Here is a 23,879-nt window from a genome sequence, read left to right as displayed (position 1 = left end):
TTTGGTGTATGGATGAGGCTCCAACCAACTGAGCCACCTGGCCAGGGCCTATGTGTTGCTTTGAATATGCTTTTCTTCTGTAGAGCCACGGGTGTTGTATTTCAGCAAGTGGGTTTCCATCTCTGGGCTGCATCTTATGAATGGAGAGCCCCCTGCACCTGGAGCATCTTGCTACGCTTTCGTTTGTGTAGTTTTCTGGGGTAACGTTTTGTTTGAAGGAAGCATTCTCTAGTAAAAGAAAAGTTAGATTCCTTCAATTTAGATCATTTTACTTTATACATGACAACTGATAAACAAATGTCTTCCTTTGTTTATATATGCCAAAGTCCCAGACAGACCGTAGCACTTCTCAGACTTTCTGGACATAATTGGGTTTTAGGGGTACATGATCCACGTGTGACCTTTATCCAGCAATTTATTCTCTCTGGCTATATGTAATATGTTACATCTTTTCAGGGGCTGCTTCATCATGACTTAATGACATATTCTCATTGGGAAAAATTCGGTGGCTTTTATTAGTTTTTATTTCAAGAGAACCACATAGAAGCTTGATTTTAAAAAAAATTTAAAAATCCTCAATAATACTGGAGAGATGGTGCAATGTAATGTTCCTTCTAGGTGCCCTGGTCCTAATAAAGAATTAAGCTCTGTCCTAAAGCTAGGAAAGTACTTTGTAGTCTATAGCTTAAAAACATTTCATAAATCATATTCTTGTGATAGAGAAGAAAACCTGTTTCTGTAAACTAGTAAAGGATTCTTATTATAGCTTCATCTGAAACCTAGATAAATGCTTTAGTTTGAATTCTTATATGAAATTTTGACCTGAAGGGTACCACAAATAAAGCTGTTGTCACATGACCATTGAGTTACGACAAGCCAGGCTTGAGCATTATGCTGCTGTATGTGACCTTGAAAGAATTACTTAATTTTTATGAGTCTTGATTTCTCATTTACATTATGGGTATAATAGCTCTTTCATAATGTTAAGGATTATGTAAAGTGTATATGAACAAAAGAAAGTTACTTACTGGTTATACCCTATTTCATGAAAATAGCTATATGGCTTTCACCAAATTAGGTGGGGATGTCCGAAATAGTACGATTAAAATATAGGCTCAGTAGTACATGTGACATTTACATTGCAGGGTAAAGGGGCTCCTCAAATGGGTGGGTTGTCATTTTTCAAAGTAGCTGAACCAGAGGATGAAAGTGAGGCTGCATGACCATTGGTCATGAGATTGAAATCACTCGGATGTTTTCAGCTGAGCCGGACCTGGCCATTCCAAGGGAAGACACTGAAAGTTCATGTTGAGAGAGAGTTGCTGCAGAATCTCTTATGTACCTTGGGTAAGCATCACTGTAGCATTTAAAGTTTGCTATCAGTTATTAGTAACTCTCTCCAATGACAGGATAGGCTTATTAGAAACCAGTGTAGACTATTTAGCATAGAGCTTGGCACATAAGTACATCCCTGATGAACATTCTCAATTCTACTCCATCTTCATTCCTGCCATATACCACCCCCACTAAGAACATGTGGAGAAGTCATTAATATGTTTCCTTTTGAATGAATCATACTTATTCATAGTGACTGAGTTATTTCTGTGGATCTAGACTAATCTACCAGCAATGAAGGTCTAATAATTCAGAGACAGTAGGATATTTGCGGGGAAGAAAAAGTCAATCTTTAGCAAGTCAGTATTTTCCTCTCATAAATATCAGAACATTAGACTGCATTTTGCTTTGATGGCTGCTTCTAAATTTTTTAAAGTGTTGCAAAAGAACTTTGATTAAAAGTAAAGAATGTATTTCTGGGTTTGAAACGTTAGTTTTAGTTTGGGCCTCCAAAAACTGAAATAACACTTTTCTATTGAAAGATAATGATAGAATACTAATATTTTGTATTTAAATGTTTTCTATGCTTTATCCTCTTAGTTTTATCCTCTTAGGTTTAAATTTCATTTTATTTTTTCTTTATTTAAATTATTTTTTATTTTTCAATTACAGTTGATATACAATATTATATTAGTTTCAGGTGTATACACCAGTGACTAGACATTTCTATAACTTACTAAGTGATCATCCTGATAAATCTTGCACCCATCTGACACCATACATAGCTATTAGAATATTATTGGCTATATTTCCTATGTTGTACTTTACATCCCCATGACTATTCTGTAACTATGAATTTTTACTGCTTAGTCCTTTCACATTTTTTACACACACCCCCCAACCTCACTCCCATCTGACAACCATCAAAATGCTCTCTGTATCTAGGAGTCCGTTTCTGTTCTGTTTGTTCATTTATTTTGTTTTTTAGATTCAATCATAGATAGATATGTATTTATTGCCATTGTATTGTGCATATTTTTTATCTTCTTTTCTTAAAGAAGACCCTTCAACATTTCATGTAATACTGGTTTGGTGGTGATGAAATCCTGTAGCTTTTTCTTGTCTGGGAAGCTCTTTATATGTCTTCTGATTCTAAATGATAGCTTTCTTGGGTAGAGTAGTCTTGGTTATAGGTCCTAGCTTTTTATCACTTTCAATATTTCTTGCCAGTCCCCTCTGGCCTGCAAAATTTCTGTTGAGAAATCAGCTGACAGTCTTATGGGGGTTCCCTTTAGTTAACTAACTGCTTTTCTCTTGCTGCTTTTAAGGTTCTCTCTTTGTCTTTAACCTTTGTATTTTAATATGATATGTCTTGGTGTGGGCTTCTTTGAGTTCATCTTGTTTGGGACTCTGTGAGCTTCCTGGACTTTGTGTGTCTATTTCCTTCACCAGATTAGGGGAGTGTTCTGTCATTATTTTTTGAAATAGGTTTTCAATTTCTTGCTTTCTCTCTTGCTTCTCCTTCCTGCACACTAATGATGCGAATGTTGGTGTACTTGAAGTTGTCCCAGAGGCTTCTTATACTACCTTCATTTTTTTTGGATTCTTTTTTCATTTTGCTGTCTGATTGGGTGAGTTGTTGCTTCCTTATATTCCAAGTCTCTGATTTGGTTCTTGGCTTTATCTCCTCTACAGTTCATTCCCTGTAAATTATTCTTCATTTCAGTTAGTGTCTCTTTCATTTCTGAATGGTTCTTTTTTATGGTCTCCGTGCCCTTTTTCATGCTGTTTAAGTCATAAGTTCTTTGAACATCCTTATAATCAGTGTTTTGAACTCTGCCTTGAGCAGATTGCTTATCTGCATTTTGTTTACTTCTTTTTCTGGAGTTTTGTTCTGTTCTTTTATTTGGGATGTTTCTCTGTCTTCTCACTTGGCAGCCTCCCTGTGTTTGTTTTTGCAAAGTAGGCAGAGCTGCTATGTCTCCTGAGCTTGACAGAGTGGCCTTATGAAGTTGGTATTACGTAGGGCCCCATGGCACGGCCTCCCTGATCACTCAAGGTGAGCACTCCAGGTGCACCTTCCCTACCCCTTGTGGGCTGTGTGCACCCTTCTGTTGTAGCTGAGACTTGATTTCTGTTGGCATGTCAATAGGAGGGATTTACCCTCAGGCCAATTGGCTGCAAGAACTGGCTGCCACTACCATGGAGGACCAGCTGTGCCGGGGCCTGCTCCACAGAGCAGGACTTACTCCAGTGCTTGCTGAGTCTACCTCTTGAGTGTATTGCTTGTGGATGTGGCTGGGCAGTGCTTCAGTGTGGTCTGAAGTTGACCACTGGGTGCACTGGCTCTGGGGCTTTCCAGGTGGTGTAGGCCAAGGCTAGCTGTTGCCTGTGTTCTGCCTGGGACCACCCGGCATGAACTGCAAAGCAATCTGCAGATGGCTGCTATGTGTGCTGGGGTGGGAGGTACCCAGGTGAGGCCAAGCTGCAAACTGCGACCAGCTGCTACTAGTGCCAGGTCTGGGGCCACTTGGCATGAGGTACAGGGCATGCTGAGGTCAGATGCTGCTCGTTTGAGAAATTTTAGGAAAGTCTAAAGCGTGAGCCAAGACAGGCCATTTGTATGGAAAAGTGGCTGGAAACAGCTTGGGTGTGACTGAAAGTTGGATGGGGCTGGGTCTCAGGGCATCACCAGGACTGGGCCAACAGTGTGAGGCAGCTCGGTGGAGCTTAGACATGGTGCTTGCCTATAGGCTTGGAGGGTGGAGGGCTCATGAAAGAAACAATGGTCTTGCTGGCACTTTTTTCCTGGCAGAAAGCTGTCCCCCCTCCCCCCACCAGCTCTTGCCCCGATGATGGACAACTCAATTCCTCCCCATATGACCCTGGTGCCTTTTAAGCTGCTGTCCCAGTGCTGGAGCTCAGAGGGAGTGAGTCAGAGTAAGTGTGTGTGTGGGGGGCCCTTTAAGAGGATCTGCCTGGGACTCCAGAAGGTGTCCGTCTCATTCAGCCACAGTCCCCACCGGTTTTTACAGCCAGAAGTTATGGGGACTTCTCTTCCTGGTACTGGATCCCTGGGCTGGGGAGCCTGGAGTAGGCCTGAGACCCTTAACTCCTCAGTGGGGACCTCTGCAGTGAGATATCCCTCCCAGTTTTTATCTGCCACAGAAGAGGAACCAGCCGGTTCCATGTCTCTGCGCCTCCTACGAGTCTTGATGTGGCTTCTTCTTTAAGGCCCTAGTTGTAGGATTTGCATTCAGCTAGGTTTCAGGCAGTTCTGAATGATGGTTGCTCGGTAGTTTAGTTGTAATTCTGATGTGGTTTGGGAGGATGCGGTACCGCATTTACCTAGCTGCCATCTTGACTGGAACTCCCCCTAAGTTTCACTTTTGATTGTGGTGTTGTCCCATAAAAACTTGGTCTACTGATGAAAATTACACTTCATGAAACCAAGTGTGAAAAATTTTCAGTACAGTCTGTCTTAGAGTTTTAACTATTCATTCTCTAAAGTTGGCAGCTTCAACTTACTATTAACAGAGGATGTTTTCTTCTGAGGAGCAGCAGAGAGGATGACAACTTTTCTTCTGCATTACAGGAAAAAAGTTGCTTGTGCAAACATGTACCCCGTCTTTTAAATATCCACAAATGTGCGAAAGTATTTTTACTCTTGGAAATCCCTGATGACATAGTTTAAAAATACAAGTGCGTTTATTTCTGTATTGGGATATGCCTGATGTGTTGAATGTTTGTGTTTTCTACCCTCGTTTGGGATACCATAACCGCCCAGCGGGCCCAAAGCTTTAAACCTGCCACACGGAGAAAGCCTTCTCTCCCCCACAGAGGAGGCGATTCCTGCCAGTCCTTGCATGACAAGGAGTGTTCCCATTGCAAAGCTAATAGCACCTTCCTTGGGAAAGGGCTGAGGAAGGGAGTCTGAGGAGGTACTCCCCCTCCGCCGAACCCCTGCTCTCAGGTACGATGCTCAGCTGCTGCTGTCTCCTTGGTTCACCTGGCCAGGCTGTGTACACAGAAGACTCCTGCCTTGGCCTCGGGCCTAGGCCGTGCCATCCAATCAGGCCTTTCTCGGAAGCCTGTCTTATGGATTCCCGGCCACTTTCTTGTCTGTTAAGGAAACTTGTATTTTTGTTCCCCATTTGGTTATTGATGTTCACATCTCTTCATATTCAGGCAGAATCCTGAAGAAGAATGCTGAGTGGTGGGATTTATTTTTACTTTAAATTTCAAAGAATACTAAGAAAACTTCTAAAGCGATCCTTTTACGTTGTTTTTCTTACTTTTAAAAAGCCAATCAAAAGCAGAAACCGTCAATCTCCCATTTGAAGACCAGAGCTTGCTCTCCTTTGAAGTTACCTCATGTTGTCTTTTGTGAATGTAAAAACCATTTTGTCTGGGTAATTATCAATCTGTCTCAACACAAAAAGGAGGAAGATTAGAAATCCTTTTAAATGCTTCTTTTATTTCATTGGTTGTACATTGGGTGAGTGAACTGAATATTACAACCAAAACATATAATTGATACAAATTAGACTCCTGTTTACACTGTAAGGTGATGAATGAATTCTTTAAGTGTTACAGAAAGATTTAGTAGAAATGTTACCAGTGGTATGGCTGAAAGAATATTTCAGTGAAGTGCTATTATACCCGGAAAACCAAGAGTGAAATGTAGTTCCCATACAAGTGACGAGTTCATCTCTTAACTGCAGTATTTGTTGAACTGCTATCTTCATGTCTTGGATATTGGTGATTTTGTTTTTGTAATTAAACAAAGCATTTAAGATTTATTCATCATAGTCAGACTTCTGAATATAAACAAACTTTTGGCAAATAATATTTATACAGAAAAATAGTTTTAGATCCTCTCAAATCCCAGAATTATTCTATAAAATTACATTATAAATAAATAAAAAGCAAAATCTGTTGTACATATATTTGTACATCTATGCATTTGCCTTGCCTCCTCCTTATCGTAAATGGCATATTTATGACTCTTTGCATATTATAATCACAATTCTGGAAAATGGATATCATAGTAAAAATACAGTCCTCTATATTTGCTTGGGGATGCAGCTGATGTTTTTGATGCTCCATTATTAAGGGCTGAAAATAGTTGTGTGCTAATAATTTTTAACATCAAAATCATGAAACAAAAGAAAACAATAAAGGCAATGTTACAACAATTAGTCTACAAAAATATTTCAGTGATTCACATAATTTACCCTTTAGTAATGTATACTATGCATTCAATGAGTTTAAGTGAATTAACAAAGAAAAAAGAAAAAAAGAACATAAGTTTGAATGTTTTAGGCAAGTTGTAGCATAACTACATTGTTATAATTGAGAAAATTACAAATATCAATAATACATAAAGATGAAACTATCAAAAAAATACAGGTTAGATACAATACTTTCCCACAAATTAAAACAAATGTAACGATACAAGCGCTATGTAAGATTACACTTAGAATGTGATTTCTTTTGATAGGGTTATCAAATCTATGATATAAGGTAGTCATTAGACTTTGACCAACATTAATTAAAATGGTGAATTTCTTTTTTCTAAAAAAAAAAGGATATGGTTGATGGATACAGTTTTCAGAACAGGCAGTGCTGCTCAAATTTAAAATATTTTACATTCAATCTCAAAAGTCAAAATACTTCAATCACTAATATGTTCACAAAGAAAATGGATGGTTTAAACAATTACACGTAATATTCATTTATAACAGCTGTTTTTTTAACAATAATTTAAAAACTATGTAGGTACTGTATAGGCTATGTGCAACATATAAAATGTGAAATATGAAATATTTGGTACGATAGTGCTTAAAATAAACTTTAAAACAAACTTTCTGAACAAAATTTAATTGTATCGCTATTACCTTGAAGATCAACCAAGTATTTAAAAAAGTAAACAACATTAAAATATGTTTCATCCATATATAGTATATATATATGTATGTGTATATATAATATGTATGTACTTGTATTAAAGTTTTTTATACTTTTGAGACATAAAATATGCTTTAAGGTGAAAGAATTAAAAGAACTATTTTTTTCCATGCTGTAGTCAGTTACAACCGTTTAATCCAACTTTTTGAAATGCAAAACAGTAATGGATTTTTTATAAAGTGAGACTATCTACTTTTTTTGTTTTACATAGTAATTTAGATTAAAGTCACAGTCAAATTTTCAGTGACTAAACTCAAACTTACTTAAATTAGAATATTATACAGATCTCCTCACCTACAGCTTCCTTGTTGGACTAGGTTTTAGTTTAGAAGAGTTATTCTGTGACAGGCAAAAGGACGGTGAGTTTGAAAGACTAATCCCTCAGATTAGACCGTCGGCAGGGCCTCTCGTTCTGGTCAAGCTGGATGAAGTCTGGCAAAATCTAGGCACTTCTACAAAGTCTCTCTTATAAAACAACTTTAAAAATATACTTGTAAAATAATACCTTCAAGACTTTGTTTGGTGGGGTATGAAGCTCATACCGTGCAAAGTTTCTTTTCAATCTAGTTAATGTTATTCTAGAATCACATGATTCAATACGGCCTCTCCAGGCAAACCAAATACCACACTTCGATGCGTCCCCTGGTACTTGTGCTTGCATTTCCATTCAACTTTTAGACCTGCAGGACAGGTATCAGTTTTTTACTTCACTTCTCGTCTTTGCGGCAGCATTCATGTCAAGAAGTGAAACATACCCTTTGATCCAGTGGGAAAATGAAATGACAGTAATTGGAGCTGGAATCGAACCTGCCCTTGGAATAGGTTTTTAAACTAATGCTATTTGTTTATTGCTAACTTTGAGATATTCTGAGTCGAAATGAGTAAATTGGTTGGACTTTCTGCATCAGCTATAGTTATGGAGATAAGACAATATTCCTAGGACAGAAACTATGTTGAGAAACCCTTTAAAAGTAAACTTTATCCTTTATGTCTTTAAACATCACAGCTGGTCTCAGGTAGTTAACTATCTTAGGTTGGAATATACTAAGCATACCATATTTAATACTCATATATGATATAGCAGCACTAGCTTCTTAGAGTTGTGTTCTGTCCAGAAGAACTAAATCTTTATTTAGCATGCAGTTTGTGGCAATTCTATTGAGGAGGAAACAGGATAGTATGTACAGTAACAATGTTTAGTTATTCTCAATGCAGATTCTTGGCATTCCATTCCATTTCTGCTGATTATTTCAGAATTATCTGTTAAAGAAAAAGATAAGTGTGATTTAGACATTCTTCTGTGTGGGAAAATCATGAGTTTAAGTTCTACCTTTTGAAAACAGACATTTGAAAATAGGAATTCTTTTCAACTTTTCATAATCTTGATGCAATTATAACTTTGTACAATCCCCACCCTTCATGCTGAAAAAATGTATGCTTAAGCGCTTATGCTATGTGGCCAGTGGAAAGAATGATGCTTCAGATGCACAGTATTTTCTGTAACCGTGACAGCATATACGTGGACATGCAGTGTTTAGATCCTAATTTCCTTTTTTAGTGTTCGCTTCATATTTCTCTATTGTATGTTCACGTTATCCTTCAATTAATATTTGCTAAGGTGATCGAGGAAGTCTAATGACAGAATGAGTTTGTAGTTTGTACGTGAAAAATTCTTCATAAATTTTAAATATAAATATTTAAAAATATACAATAAATGGCGTTGTTTATTTATTAACTTGCATTTGTAATTCAAAGATGTGTTCCCATCAAAAGTAATTTTTTTCCCGAAGATATAACAACAACAAGTTTCAAATTCAGGGAATTTGTAAGTGTCCCATAGTAAAGGGAAAATATTCTAATAAAGCCGTTAAAATATTCTTAATAATCCCAAAGCACAGATAAAGCTAAACTCTCAAATGCAAACCGTTGTCTCTGGAGTTTGAGCCCTAAGTTCATTTCCAGCTCCGCACCTTTGCAAAGGACAGGAAGCTGACCCTGTGTGACCCAGCCCACCAATGTCAAGCTTAAAAGCTAAGCTTTCAACACATTCCAACAAAAATATTTATTCTCTGTGCAATGCTTGACCAAACTTTGTACAATAAATAAACAAGATTTTTTTTATTAAACAGTCAAGAGTCTTTGTTTAGGAAATAACCAGTAAAAAATTCTTTATGGGCAAAGTCAGCTAATATTTCTGCTCACTGGGATCCAATTGTCAAGAAAAGCCTTATTTCTACAGGTATAATTTTGTGTCCCATCATGTTAGAAGTCATACATATGGATACTTTCCCCTGAAGTGGGTGCTTCTGCACTTTTACATAATACAGTTTTAGTATAATATTCAAATCGTTTCTTTCATGAAATAAATGAGTGTCCTTTATTTTATTGGAACGTACAGATATGCAAGGAATTGATAAAAATACAACTTATTTATATTAAATATTTATACTAAATGGAAACTCAGATCTTCAGAAAAGATCATTTATTGTTTTTAAAAAATTTCTAGGAATTTAAAATGAATAGGGACAAATTGCATTCCTTGGCTCATATATTGAAAGACAAAAATAGTGAGATGATTTTATATGTAAGTATCACAGTATTTTTGAACAGTCATTACAAATAGCTAATATTCAAGGTCTTCAGATGGTTATATTATAACTTCATTATTAGATTTAGATATTTGATTATTAAATAGGAGTTATTCTATTTCATCTCTTAGCTTCAACGATGCCTGTAAGGTTTCCAGATAAGAATGTGCCCCAATATAGCAAATCATGCCCTGTTTTTCTTTCTTCTTTCCTTTTACTTTAGCAAGAGTCTCCCTAAAATAGTTATGGGAAAAAAAATCTAGTTTCTTAAACGGATATATAATAACACAGAATATATTCACATTCTTGTCTATTAACTGAAACTAAAATTTCATACAGAATGAAATTTCTGATCATCTGTGGAAAGAAAGGTATGTTGCAGAGGGCCCAGCCGTGGGCAAATTTATATCATAGATAGTAGTGACCACAATGCTTTGGACATGTACGGTCACCCCAGTTTAACTGAACTGTAAATCAGCTTTGAAGTTGACTAAAACCATTAACGGGACTCGCCCAGACTGTTTCCCCACCCCACCTACACACGACCTATTATACGGGTGAAGACATAAATAAAAGTCGCCGCTGGTACTACTGAACTCTCAGCTGTTACTACCACCTCACATCTTGGCCAGAGAACTCCAGCCATGCCACCCTGGGCTGTGTCTTTGGCTATCTCCTGGGCTATATGTGTGGTATGACAAAAACGAATCATGCTCCTCGCAGCTGTGAGCTTCACGAAGTTCAAGAGATTTGATTTTAGAAGGTAGGAAAGGTTTGAGTATTTACTTTTTTTTTGGTGGTAGCACTTTTCTTGAAAATATAATTTGATTATTAATTTTTTTCTGAGAAATACAGCTTACTGGCTACAGTCTGAATTCAGTGTACTCTGGGGTGAAGTAGATTCGGGAAATATAGACAGAGCAGGAATCCAGATGAGGAACAGTTACAAGCTAAGTGCCTCTGATTTAACTATTGCCCGTTTGGAGGTTGCTTCTGATGCTAGAAGACACAGGACATTATCGACCCCAAGGCCCACGGGAAGAGTGGGACTGTCACCAGCGGGATGCACAGCTCTGGAAGGAAGAGCCAAGTGTGCGGGGGGGGTGGGAGGGGAGAGTGCGGTCAAGTCATTCTAAGGGAAAGAGAGATGGTCTGTCTAGTTTTTAATATGGCTTCTATTTAGTCAGATTATATTTTTAATTCACACCAGAAACATAATTTGAAGTTAGATGAGCGGGTACATTTTGTGTGTTTCCTCTTGCTTCTCCTCAGAGATTTTCTTCCATGCTGTTTCTATGGACATATCAAACATGTTCTTTTATGTAGAAAAACTTCTCCAATTTCCACTGCCACTTTAATGGTCAGGAGGAGCAAAAGTTTTGGAAAGTGCCTGAATATTTCAATATAGATACGAAAGATAATTAATTCCTAAAAGAACTGGCTTATAAATGGCTGAGGAAGATAGGCTACAAGTCTGACGTTGACAAGCCTTAATCCTGAGCTTGTCCATGAAAAAAGAAAGGTTAATTAAACCACCGCCCACCCGAGGGACGCAGTTAGTCCGCTGTCCCTGGCATTGCCCTGCTCTGTACTCATCGAAGCTGAGGCTGATGATATTCTAGGTTCTTTCCTCTGCCTGCAGACCCCACAGCCTGTACTTTCTAGGGAGGGGCAACTGAAAACTCTTGGGGGGGGGTCTGCCGGAGTACATACAAGCCAGAGAAATAGCCACTGCCCTGGGTGCACCAAGAGTCCCCTCTCTGAAACATCATTAACGTCAGTTTTAACTGCAATGGGCTGGTTTTCCAGGCAGCACCGAGAAATTGTTACCAGAGCCTTCCGAGCTAGGCCAATGTGCCACTCACAATTCACAGGCTTGGGAAAGAGTTAGGTATAAACACCTTTAATGAGCTTCCATGGTCTACCGAGTGCCTGCCCAAGCCCACGGGAGCTTGGAGATGTTAGCCCGTCCTGCTCACTGGCATGGGAGTCCCCTCCAGGGCGCAGTGACCCGTCTGCGATGCGACTAGGGGAATCAGTGATTCCAACGAGCAAGTCAGTGCCTCTCAGATCTCCCCTGGGAGCTTGGGGGTCAAGAAAAATGTAGGCCCTGGGGTGGGGCTCAGAGGAAAGGGGCAGAGGGTGGGGCTCACTGTCTGGAGGAGCAAGATGGGGAGGAATCGCTGAGGGACTTGTTGGGGCTGCCAGGCCCCTCCACAGGACGTCCTTGCCTGGGCAGCCAGGCGCACTGTACCCGGGCCTCCTCCAGCTGCAAACGAGTCTGCTTCCGGTGGTGGAGATCCCTACCCAAACATTGGCCTACTGCTTATATTGATTTCTGTCCACCTCCCTGAGAGACTAGCCCCACAAATAAGTGTTATTTTGTATAACAGAATCATGACAAGAAAGGGAGTTAAAGTATTAAATAGGACTAGCCAATCTTACATTGTAAATCAAAACCTTGAACTGAAAGCATTAACTTGGATTCCTTTTCCACTAAAAGGAAAACACACAGAAACAAGAATAGTTGGTGCCCACAGAATTGGTGATTCTGTGTTTAAAACAAAGGCCCACTTGATCCAAATTCTAAGTGCCTTCATAAATCTTGAGTGGATCCCCTGGTTGTAACGAGAGGATCGCAGATGTGCTGTGAAAAAATCAGTTGGCTGCACTAAAGTCCATCCATCAACGAGCATCTCCTCCAGGTGGTAGGAGTTAAGGACCTGACGAGGCTGCTTAATTCACATCCTTGGACTACTCCCATATGACCCAATGCACACTTAGTCTCCTGTTTATTTACTGAAAATGAAGCATGAATGGCCCCGAAGAGCATCAGATGGGCTGTTGCCCCATCAAATGTGTTATGAGCAGTTATTTACGGATCCCTGCATCCTCAGCGAAGTGCCACCACTCACAGTGCAACGGCAGTCAAGCCTATTAAACGAAGGTCGGGCTCGGTAATGCCCAACCCCTAAGCCCCTGGGACCAGCCAGGAAAGGCCCATAAGCGAGTGGGTCCAGTATGGAGTGTGGCAGATGGAAGGGCCTATGTATACAAAGAATGGAGTAACAGCGCCTCAGCTCCAGCCAATTGCTACCTGCAGAAACCTGGACTCGACAGTGCTTGACCTTTTCCTTTTTTTCAAACAAACTGGAAATGCAGCAACTAATTTACAGTATTAAAAAACACCTCTGTGTTTTGGGTCGAATGCAGCTATGAGCTGCTGGTCTGTGGCCTTTCTGAGCCTTACTTTCTGGGAGGGGATATCCGCCCAGCCTGGGTCACTAGCTGCGGGAGCCAGGCAGCGGCCAAGGCTGCAGGTGACACACAGCGAGGCACGGTCACCCCTTCAGGCAGGACGGGGAGAACACGGTGGTGGGAAGGTAATCCCGCTGCTTTCAGGCCTTTGGCTTTCACCCAAAGGAATCGGGTGCTTGCCCAAGAGGCACCCTCTCTACCTAAGAAGGAAACACTGTGCTCCCCTTGACTGACTCACCAGGTGTGAAACAGACCTGTTGCCTTGTCTCCTCCAAGGCGATGAGGAATTTAGGCTGAGCCATCCATATGCCTTTACCCTTGGTGGGCACTTGGGAAAAAAACAAAACAAAACTGACCAGATGAGAAATGCTCTTGGTTGAAAGCAAAATCGTCTACAGAGGCTGAAACCCTGAACTTGAGCACATCCGCCTTGGGAACTCAACAGGTGAACGAACTAGCTCCCATGCAATAGGATGCAAAGGGAGGCAAATCAACGTAGAATTTCCTCAGTGCTTCAGAGGTATCAATATTAATACTTTCTGAGCCTTCTGCCTTGTGGTTGATCTCCAGGAGCTGAACATGTGGAGAATTTGGGAAACTGGGAGCTTCTAGATGCCTTCTACAAATGGTCACACTTCTTATGTAAACACGGTCATTGCAAAGATGCAGGGCCATCGAATAGAGTTATCTTTTAAAATGTTAGCTCAGTAGCAAATTCAGTAAGAACTCTTACTGCTTGGCTTCATTGATAGGAGAAGATTTCAGTGAAAAAACCAACTGTTCCTAGGGCTCCAAACCACAAAACAATTAGGAAAGAGGAACCATGGATGTTTTGGTTGTCTTCCCGTGAAAAGCTATCCAATACTGTCTCCACAGTGTTGAGTTTGAAAAAGTAAATAAACTACACCTTATAACACGTTTGCCTGGCCATGCTGAAATCTGAAGGAATCACTAGCGTGGCAGCTCCAACAGGCAATTCCAGGCAGGGCTGCTGCAGTTAGTAGGTCCACAGCAAGACTGCGTTTTGTGAGCACAGGACAGTGTCCCGGTGATCTTTATATCCCTAGTGTCTGGGACAGGGCTGCGTATGTAGGAGGCACTCAGCGACTGTTGGTTGCACACAGGGCTGGCTAAATACAGAATTACCGGGGACACGCTGCCACAATGTCGGGTCTCACCGAAAACTAGCAGACTCACACGTGAGACGTAGCAGCCGAGGCAAGAAAAGAGCCCTTTAGACAACATGCATATAAACATTCCTCCCCATCCCTGCATACCCAGTGTGTACAGATACAAGGAAAAGGAGTCTAGGCTGGGGGAAGAATCGCCCACAGAAGATGGAAATGTCGCAGACAAACCAAAACGCCACCTGAGGAAAACTTCTGGACTTGGTGGACTTCTCGGTGATCTTTTTCTACAGTTACAAGGCCCTGTTCCTTCAGGAAGTAATTAAAGAAAGGATGTTTCACTGTCTTTATAAACAAAACTTACTACTGATTTAAAAATAGAAAACAATGGCATGCCTAAAAGTGCGGCCCAGCTAAGGAGGCTTGCCTGCTCTGCGCACCATCCGGCGTCTTGTCATTTCTTCAGCTTCCTTAGCCTGTCGCCCAGGTCCCTCTCCACTACCCTGCACTGGTGTCCCTCCCTCCTTCCGTCCCCGCCATTCTTCCCCTAGGACCCCACATGCTGTGGCATGGCAGCCGTGGCCACCTGAAATTGCCAGATTTTGTCCGAGAGGGAAAACTTGTGAAGTATTTTGGTCGAAGCAAATTGTACAAGGGTAGAGGGACATCTGTACAGTTTGGGCTGCAAAATAAATCTGTGTTTAATCATAGTATGGGTTACAAAAGTCAAATGCACATGTCTTTGATCTCTGAATGGACATAGTTATCAGAGCCATTCTAATGAGACGTGTTAATAAATGAACGATTGTAAGAACTTTGGCCAGTGAAGGCTATTCATAAACTTTAATTGTATAAAAAGTTCAAAGACAATTAGTGGTATATAAGAAGACAATTTGAAAAATGCTTCTATTTATTATTTGGGGGGATATTGCTCTGAGGGATGGCTGTGTCTTATGCCATATTTGACTTGTTTTCAAAAGGGATTTTTATTTCTGTAGAAAACACATAAACTGGGGTTGTGGGAGAAAATTCTTAAATGGGACCATCGGTTTCCCTCTTGAGCAGAGCAGCCTCTGGTTGGCTGGACGCCCCCAACGCGCGGCAGGCCTTACAGAGCATTCGAGCAGGATTCCTGTTTTGCCTTCTGTCGTCGTTAGAAGGTCTACGGGCAATGCTCTAATTCCTCTGTTTTAAATGCCATGTCATTGTGTTGGTGGCTCATTTCTGTCTCATATTTTCCATTCTGTGATATCTGAACACAATGAACACTTCAGATATATTTCTAACATGTAACAATTATCATTCAAAATATTAGTAACTGATCTTTGGCATGAAAGGCAGTAACACGGGCCTCACTGAAGATGACTGACCACAGTCCACATTGGTGTTGTCTGGACAAAACACATATATAAGAATTCCTGATTCGCCTACCGTCTCACCCCCATGTGAGTCCCTGTCACGTGAGGATACATCTACATTCTTGTGCATGTTTTAGGGAGGCTTTGACTGCGACCCTATTCACCACCTCAATCCCAGCCCCTCTCAATTCCACTCCTAAGAGGGTTCTGAGGACCGTTTCTCTTGCTTTCCTGGTGAGAAGGGAGGCTGGTCCTCAGGTCATCCCAACACCCATGCGCTATCCAAGGGTGACGTTTTCACTTACAGGACATAAACGAGGAAGAAGATAGAGGTGTATGAGGGGAGACTTCTTATTTCTTGTGCTTTGCCCTGATGCTGTAGAGGTGTTTGAAACAAAAGCACATTCAGGAGGGCTGTGTGATTGTTCAGGAAGGGAGGAGCTGGGGAGGCCATGTTTGGGCTGCGGTGGCCCGAGGCCTGAACAGAGCAAAGCCCCAGACTGGACGGGCCACGTGACAGCCAGGAAGAAAGAAACAGGCCGATCAAGCCATGGCATCCAAGGGAAAGGAGAAAGGGGGTGATAGGAATGTGTCTTGTGGTCACCCACAAACAGGTCTCAGCTTTTATCTTCCTATTTATCCCCTGACATTTTTCACTTTACCCTGTATATCCCACCCAGTCCATAAACCTTCCCCCATGAACATTCCAATCCCGGAATTCACCTTGTTATAATGGTTCCTACACTGCCTGCAGGTGGAGAGGGGAAGGTCTTTCCTGTCACACAGCTGCCTGGGGGGTTGAGGGATACATATGCTTTTGGCATCTTTCTTGAATCTCAAAGACACAGAAACACCTGTGAACATGGTATTTGGCCAGTTCCATGCTGTTAGCACTGTGTTATCTCTAAGCAATGCTGTGAGTTAAACTATTGCAGACCAGTCTAGACACCTAACCATCAAGTCCGTCACTGTCTCTACGGGAAAATTATTGGACTTCCCAACCAAGTGACAAAGGGGACTTTGAACAAACAGATGTTTTTTAAATTAGGGATGGTCTGCATATTAAAGAAGAAGGCTATAATCTTCTCCTAAATTGAGAAATAATATATAATATTGGGGCCACACTATTTAATAAAATATCCTAAAACACTACAGGAAATAGAAAACATTTCTCTGCCAGTATTACATTTAGAATATTTACACTGAGATGATTTATAGGAAGAGTTATAGTGAGTAAAGCTACCTCAGATTAAACAGGCTGCCCACATCTGAGGCTGTGTCCTTGAAGGAGAGCTTTGGACATGGAGGTACAATCTAAGAAATCTCTTTTTATACTTAAAAAAAAAAAACAGTTTATGCAGCAACTGAAAAGAACTGTTTAAAGCATTCATTTATACCTGCTCTTTTCAACATGGGGTATTGCCCCCCAGTAATAAACTGAAGATTCAGGTCAAGGGAAATCCCAGAAAGAAGATGCTGTTGGAATCAACATAAAGTCCCCAATGCAGCTCAATGCCCTGCCTTTGTATCCACTACCATTATGTTAGACTTAGAATCCTGGGCACATTTTGGCTGCAGAGTTCCTTTTTAACAGTGGAGCAGAATGTATAATTCAGCCTGCTAAGAAGTGGCTTTTAAGACACTGAAGGCAGAAATGTAAAATACTGAGACTGAGTAAACGGAATGGTAAGATGACTATTATGTGCAAGACATGAAGTATGTCTTTTCAACTTGCACATTTCTCAAACAGGCAGGGTGACAGCGCTTCCCATATTTCCAGCAAAATCTGTTTTGTTTTTAGTTTTTTGCCTCTTTTTGTATTTTTGTATGTGTGTGTGTCAGAGAGAGAGCGTGGTGGGCGCAAGGGGGGAGAGATATTAACAAAGCCACTCAACTGTGCATAAAATCACGGTACAAGGGAAAAATCGAAAGGGATTCTGGAGGGGAATTTCAGGGGGCTTCTCTGTGCCACTGACCAGCTTCATGACCTTCGTCAGCCTTAGTTTTTCACTCTGCAGTGTGATGGGTAATTAAACCAGGTTACCATCTGTCCTTCCTAATCACTCCCCAGAAAGGCGCCAAAATATCCTGGTATAATAGATAGCAAAATGGAAACCAAAGGAAGAAAACCTATGAAGGATGAAAGCACCTATGTTCTCTTTTATTTCTTCATTACCAGCTGCCCTCCCTCGGAGAGTGGCGGTGAGGCCCGTTCTCCCATCCTCCCCGCTTCTCCAGAGAATCCTTATTATATAATAATTATTGGGTTGACCAAAAAGTCCGTTTAGTTTTTTCCACAAGATAAAGGGTACATTTTTCATTTTCACCAGTAACTTTATTGATTTGGATATTTGAGTCTGTCGGCTGTCTCCTGCTGTTGACTTCTAGCGGGTAGAGGCCAGGGGTGCTGCTCAACATCTTCCAATGAATAAGAGAGCCCCACAGCAGAGAATTATTTGGCCAAAATATCAATAAACCAAGAAACTTCGCAAACCACTTTTGATACATTCGATCAGTCATGGCAACTTCTCCATACACTGCACCACTCTTTTTTTGTGTGTTTTAGTTGCATTTTTGCCTTGAAATAATAAAGCATAATACACCGAAAATGTTGCATGTATTCTTCAATATTCAATATATGTTTCAATATTAAAATGGCTGCAGAAAAAGTCACCAATTTTGATGTTTGTTTTAATGCATGCTGATAATGACAGCTGTCACAATACAATCTAACAAAATTGTTTTGAATGAAGTTATAGAAAACTAAGCACTACTAGAGCCATCATAGGGAAAAAACCAAATGAACTTTTTTGGCCAACCCAGTACTTGACTGTAATTCTTTGCACGTAGATTTGTTGCCTGCCCCCTGACTATGTAAGACCCGTGAGAACAGGGACTGTTCTATACATTATATTCCCAGAATTGTGAATTTTACAAGACACATACTGGATTCTTAACAAATAACTACACAGAGAAGGTATGAAAAGGTTGCCACTGAGGAAACAGTGGATGTTTATAGGGCACGGCGCCCCAATATAGCCCCAGCTTCTAATAGACGTGGTTTGCTGAGGAAGAATTTGCATTTGCATTCAGTGACCTGCTTCATGAAAACAAAACTCTCAAAGGAGAACGTGGCAGCAATAACAAATTTTTAATGTGAAAAGGATAATTTTATACTATAGATTTAATGAAACAACTGAAGTACAGTGAGACAACTTTCTCTTCAATCTCAATCCTTTCTTCTTTGTGGCAAGTTAGGCATAGTAAGAAATTTGCCACTCTAACCATTTTTAAGTGTATAATTCACTCACATTGTTGTGCAACCAATCATTACCATTATCCATCTGCAGAAGTTTTCATCATTCCAAACTGTAACTCTGCAGCCATTAAACAATAAGTTTCTATTCCCCTTTTTTGACAATACTTGACACCTTCTTCTCTCCCCCCAACTTCTGCCCTTCTTTACATTCTTTCTCTGTTTTGGCTTCAAAATGGGGTCCCTGGCTCTTCCTGCATGCTCACCTGAATTGCCGTTGAATTCCTTGGCTTGCTCTCTGACTTAGCTGTATGGTTTTACTTACAGCTGAGTTAACTTTCGAGTTGTTCCTTTCACAGTTGCCTCCTCTACGCTACTGAGGCAACACCACGGGTAAGTAAAGGATGTTTAATTAACCTGAGCTTGATAGGTAAGGCTCTGTGGAAACAGTGGGGGAAAAAATAGTATCTTCACTTTTAAATTATTGTTGTTTAAGAAATGAATGTTTCAGATGAGAGGACTCGCTTGGGTTGACTCTTCTCTGCCTGAAGTCACTTGACGGTTCACCACCCAAGGATGGCGCCCTTGTCCATCTGCCTCTCCAGCTCTTGTTTCCTGGACTGAAATTTGAATTTTGCTGTTGGTCTCATCAGCTACCAATGTTTTCAGACCGTTTGTGATATTACACTTGGATGTTAAAAGTTCTACTAGCACTTTCTTCTTAAATTGTCAAGACTCTAAAAATCAGTAGTTAAAACTCAGTAGTTGGACGTTTTTAAGGAAACCATGGAAAGAGATGAATCCTGATCCTACATCGGCCATGATAATTTCTAACTAATTCAAACATGGTGGACACAGGAAAGCAGGGTTGGGAGTCAGGCACATCGTACTCCTGAGACTGTCCAGCCACTTCCTACTTCTTTAATCTTAAGGAAATTATTTTTTAAGGTTTTCTCTCCTCTGGAAAATGGATAAGACACTTCACCGAGTTCTGTTGAGTGTTAAAGGAAAGAATGCATATAAAGGGGCTGATATGTAATAGTGGTTTTGGATGAATGTTGGTTTCCTTTCCTTAGTCAATTTATTTCAAGCTTCATAATCTTAAATAAAATTTGGTTTCAACTTCTATTTAAATAGGCATTCAAATAATAATATTGTACATTTAAATATTATATGATCTGGATGGCACTCCATGTATGTTGGCAATATTTTTTGATGAGACAAAGATTTTTTTAAATGTCAAATACACTTACTTCCCTTTCTGTGTAGGTAGAGCCTGACCTATCAGTGACCAGTTAATATTGGCTGAATTTCTCTATTTATGAAAGTCCCAACTGTCATTCATATTCATCATTTCAAGCTAAGATCTTCTGTTATAAAAACATTACCAGCCAGTCGCATACGAGGATCAATGTCAAGGAGTAGACAGTTAACACCCCATGAGAGGCAGGGTTTACCATTTTTTAAAGTTAGACCCAGTTAAACTCAGCATCTGGGCCTAAGAGATGTGTTACCATGGGTAAGTGATTTAACATCTTTTATTCTTGGTATTCCTCATCTCTATAATAGAAATTAAATATGGTCCCTAACTCACAAGTTGTTGTGCGGGTTAGATAATGTATTTAACGAATGTCTGGTGGGAGCAAGCACATAATGCTATTGTTATCATATGGTAATATTTCACCTGTTTTAATTTCCTAGACTAAGCCACAAGACATGAATATTTTAACAAGGTATAGCAATTAGTAATAAATCTTAGGTCACTGTGCTTAGAGCAAACCACTATTTATAGATACTCTACACACCCCATCTTGTCTAATAAACATTTATACTTCAATTTTCAAGCCTTCATCTCTTCTCACACAGCAGAAAGAACGAGGGAACTTAGGAGTTGATGTTTTCAAAAAAGCAACTCTTAAACATTGTTTTCCAAGGCAAAGGAATACAAGAGGATTTTCTTCTCATTCCTTACACACTCCTTAGGTCTCCCTATTTTGACTTCTTTCTGAGTTCAAGGCCATCCCTAATGCTGCAGGAGTCAGGGAAGAGCAAAGAAAATAAGATGAACAACTGGAGTTGATTTAAGCAATTCCTTTTCCCCTGAATCCTCATAACTAAAGTGGTTCTCTGGCCCTTTGAAATATTTCAGTATAACAATGACAAATATTGAAAGAATGACTAATGGAACAGCCATAAAGTCATTACTGGAAAAAGTATTTGGAGAAAAAGAAGAAATTGAGTTTAACATTCTGGGTATCTTTTTGATTCTTCAAAAATCTTTCTAATTCTGAGGAAGAAGCAAGCTATTGATTGTTGAAAAAAATGTATAGCTGCATATTCATGACGGATTGTGGTTTGCTGGTGGGAAGGAGGACTAAGCATGACATTAGGAGACAAGTCTTTAACTCTTATGTAACCTTGAGTGAATCATCTCTTTGACCAGGTCCTTCATCTCACTGTAAAATGGAAGGTTAGGAGCTTAGGGAAAGTTCTTGATCTGCTTTTGCCACTTCAGAGATGATCTTAGGCAAGTTTCTCAGCTTCTTGAAATTGCAATTTTCTCATCTATGCATATACATTGGGGATAAGAACAGTCCCTTACAGAGCCATTTTGGGTTTTAATAAGGTCAGTCATATGAAAGGTTTAGCACGATGTCGTTGGTAAGTGCTTATACAGGATAGCTCTTGAGTTATCTATAGTTCGCTAGAGTACTCTGGGCCACCACAGAGGATCTCTTAGAGCCCTTTCTCAGGAAGGCAGTGTGGTGAAAGGGAAGAAGCACTGCTCTAGGCCAGATACAGATGACTGGGTCCTAGTCTTGGTTCTCTTACTGTCTACGTGATGTGGGTAAGGGACCTTGCTGATTGGGGCTCCCATTCCAATTTATAATGTCACCTCCATCATCATTTTCCTGGGGTGTGTGTGTGTGTGTGTGTGTGTGTGTGTGTTATTGGAGAAATACGGCACAAGTGTGGTGAATTTGCTCTTATGATGTATTGTCTTTCCTAACTTTGTTGTAGTTGACACAGGTCTTGGGTCACACTAGCAAGGCCTGATGTAACTGTGACTATGGGGAAATGTGTGACATTTTACAAGGACCAGCTTAATGATGCTTCTTCCAGAAATGTGTTGTGGTGCATAGTGAAGAGTGTCTGTATTTGACTCCAGGAAGCTCATCAACAGAAACCCTGAAATCTTTGAAAAAACTCCAGAGCAAGCGGAGTGAGTATAAGAATTATATAATTTGATCACCTAAAGTAAAACAGACAGACCAAAAGCTCCAGCCTATTATACCTAATGCTGAAGGATGAGGGATTTTAAATGCTAAAAAAGCTATAGCTTTTTCATAAACCGGTGTCAGAAAATACCAGGCAACAAATTGTCCTTTACGGTACAAATCAAAGTGAAGATGTGTCAGCAAGAACCCTCTCTCTCTGCAGGTCACGGGGAGACCTGTCTTGCGGGAGGCTGATGTGGCAGGGGGAGGAGTCGGTGACCCCCACAGACACACAGGCCGTGGAGAAAAGCCCCCGGGAGAGCGAAGGATCCGAATGCCTCCCTGAACTTCCCCGCTTCTTGGTTGTTCATCCTTCCCATGTTTTCTCCTTTCTCTCCCGATTTCCGCACTCATCAATGGGGAGGCTCCCTTAGCCGTTAATCTGAGCTGAGACTACCCTACCCTCTATCTCCCCACGTGCTTCCAGTAGATTAGTGTTTCCGAGTTTCTCACTGAGCGTTTCTGCCCTGCTCTCAGCCTGCCATTCAAGGCCCTCAATAACCTCACCTCTCCTCACCTACTCAACTGCATTTCCCAGGACTGCCCAAACCCGCCCTCTCCTTCACTCTCCCACTCACTGCAGCGTGGCCCAGAACCTGCTATGTAGCCCGTGCGAGCCACAGCCTCCCCCTTCTTTAGATCTGATGCAGTGAGAGCTGCCCCGCCTGCCTCTGCTGTGGGGTAAAGCCTGGGATTGGTCCTGGAACTCCCGTCTGAACCTCACAGACTATTGGGGAGCAATGTGGGCTAAGAGGGAAGTGTGGACTTCGGGGTCAGATGGACTTGAATTCAAATGCGGAGTCCACTACGGATTCGAGCTGTGGATAAATCGGCGCCTTGATTTTGCCACATCACAAGACGAAGAACAGGACCCATCTGACCGGGTTAAATATGAGCACATGTAAAGTATAATGCTGGTACATTTACAACATCAGTGCCTCTTCCTCTTACCCTACCCCCATGTTCACCTCTAAACTTTCACACCACTCAGAAACAACCTCATCTGTTCATTATCTGTCTAATCCCTTCACATCCCTCAAGACTTATCTCCCCACTTTAGGAATAAGGCTCCTCCGTGGAGCATACTTCCCATGCAGAAATGTTTGCGTACGTGACTATTGCATTTTGTGACTGCCTAGTTGCTTCACTTCTCTTTGACTAGGCAGTAAACTCCTAGGTATCTTTAGCACCTCCTTGCACTCATGGCTTCTAGAATGATCAGACCTTGGAAGCCACTGCTTAGAGGGAATGCCAGAAGGGGCTGAGAGTCCAGACCTAGTGCCGATTTGCCTTAGGTGGTTGTCATATCTGGTTCAGCAGGAGGCACAGCCAGGTTAGCTTATTGTTTGTATGGGGGAGCAGTAACGACCTCTCCTGTCCATTCACTCACACAGAAAGGTTGGCAACTTCCCTAAACACGCAGGTGCAAGTGTGAGAAGGCGGGTGGCTGGGGCAGAACTTAGGGAGCTAATTGCCTAATGAATCAAAATTCCACTCTGTTCAGGCAACTTTTATTGAAATGAGACCCTTTCATCGTTCGACTCTTGGCAATAGATCTGAATTCCTGCATTGCAGCTAGTCCCTCCTTACAAACCGAGAGCTGGAAATAAACACACATATAGAATGAACTATACATTCCTTCTGCTCAAAAGGGGAAACCTTAAATTAGAAGAACTGAGCATGATTTCACTACCATAACTAAAGTCAAA

General features: G+C 40.8%; 1 protein-coding gene across 7 annotated transcripts in view; it reads right to left on the bottom strand.

Annotated features, from left to right (window-relative positions):
* Positions 1 to 5,712: 5,712 nt before the first annotated feature.
* MBNL2 (muscleblind like splicing regulator 2) overlaps positions 5,713 to 23,879 on the bottom strand; it is a 150,551-nt gene continuing 132,384 nt past the window's right edge. For 2 of the 7 annotated variants that reach the window (XM_054586487.1, XM_054586486.1), the window contains one exon: positions 5,717 to 8,565. In XM_054586487.1, coding sequence (XP_054442462.1) covers positions 8,551 to 8,565 — 15 coding nt within the window. In that variant the 3' untranslated portion in view covers positions 5,717 to 8,550. Of the gene's footprint in view, positions 8,566 to 23,879 lie in introns of all 7 variants that reach the window. The other 5 variants (XM_054586489.1, XM_054586491.1, XM_054586493.1 and 2 more) reach the window with 4 other exon arrangements.

The sequence above is a fragment of the Pteronotus mesoamericanus genome, unplaced genomic scaffold (assembly GCF_021234165.1).
Source record: "Pteronotus mesoamericanus isolate MK-2021 breed Mesoamerican mustached bat unplaced genomic scaffold, CSHL_Meso_final contig_94, whole genome shotgun sequence".
Classification (NCBI taxonomy): Eukaryota; Metazoa; Chordata; class Mammalia; order Chiroptera; family Mormoopidae; genus Pteronotus; species Pteronotus mesoamericanus.
The sequence above is the reverse complement of the archived record's forward strand: the minus strand, read 5'-3'. Positions and strand labels throughout refer to the sequence as shown.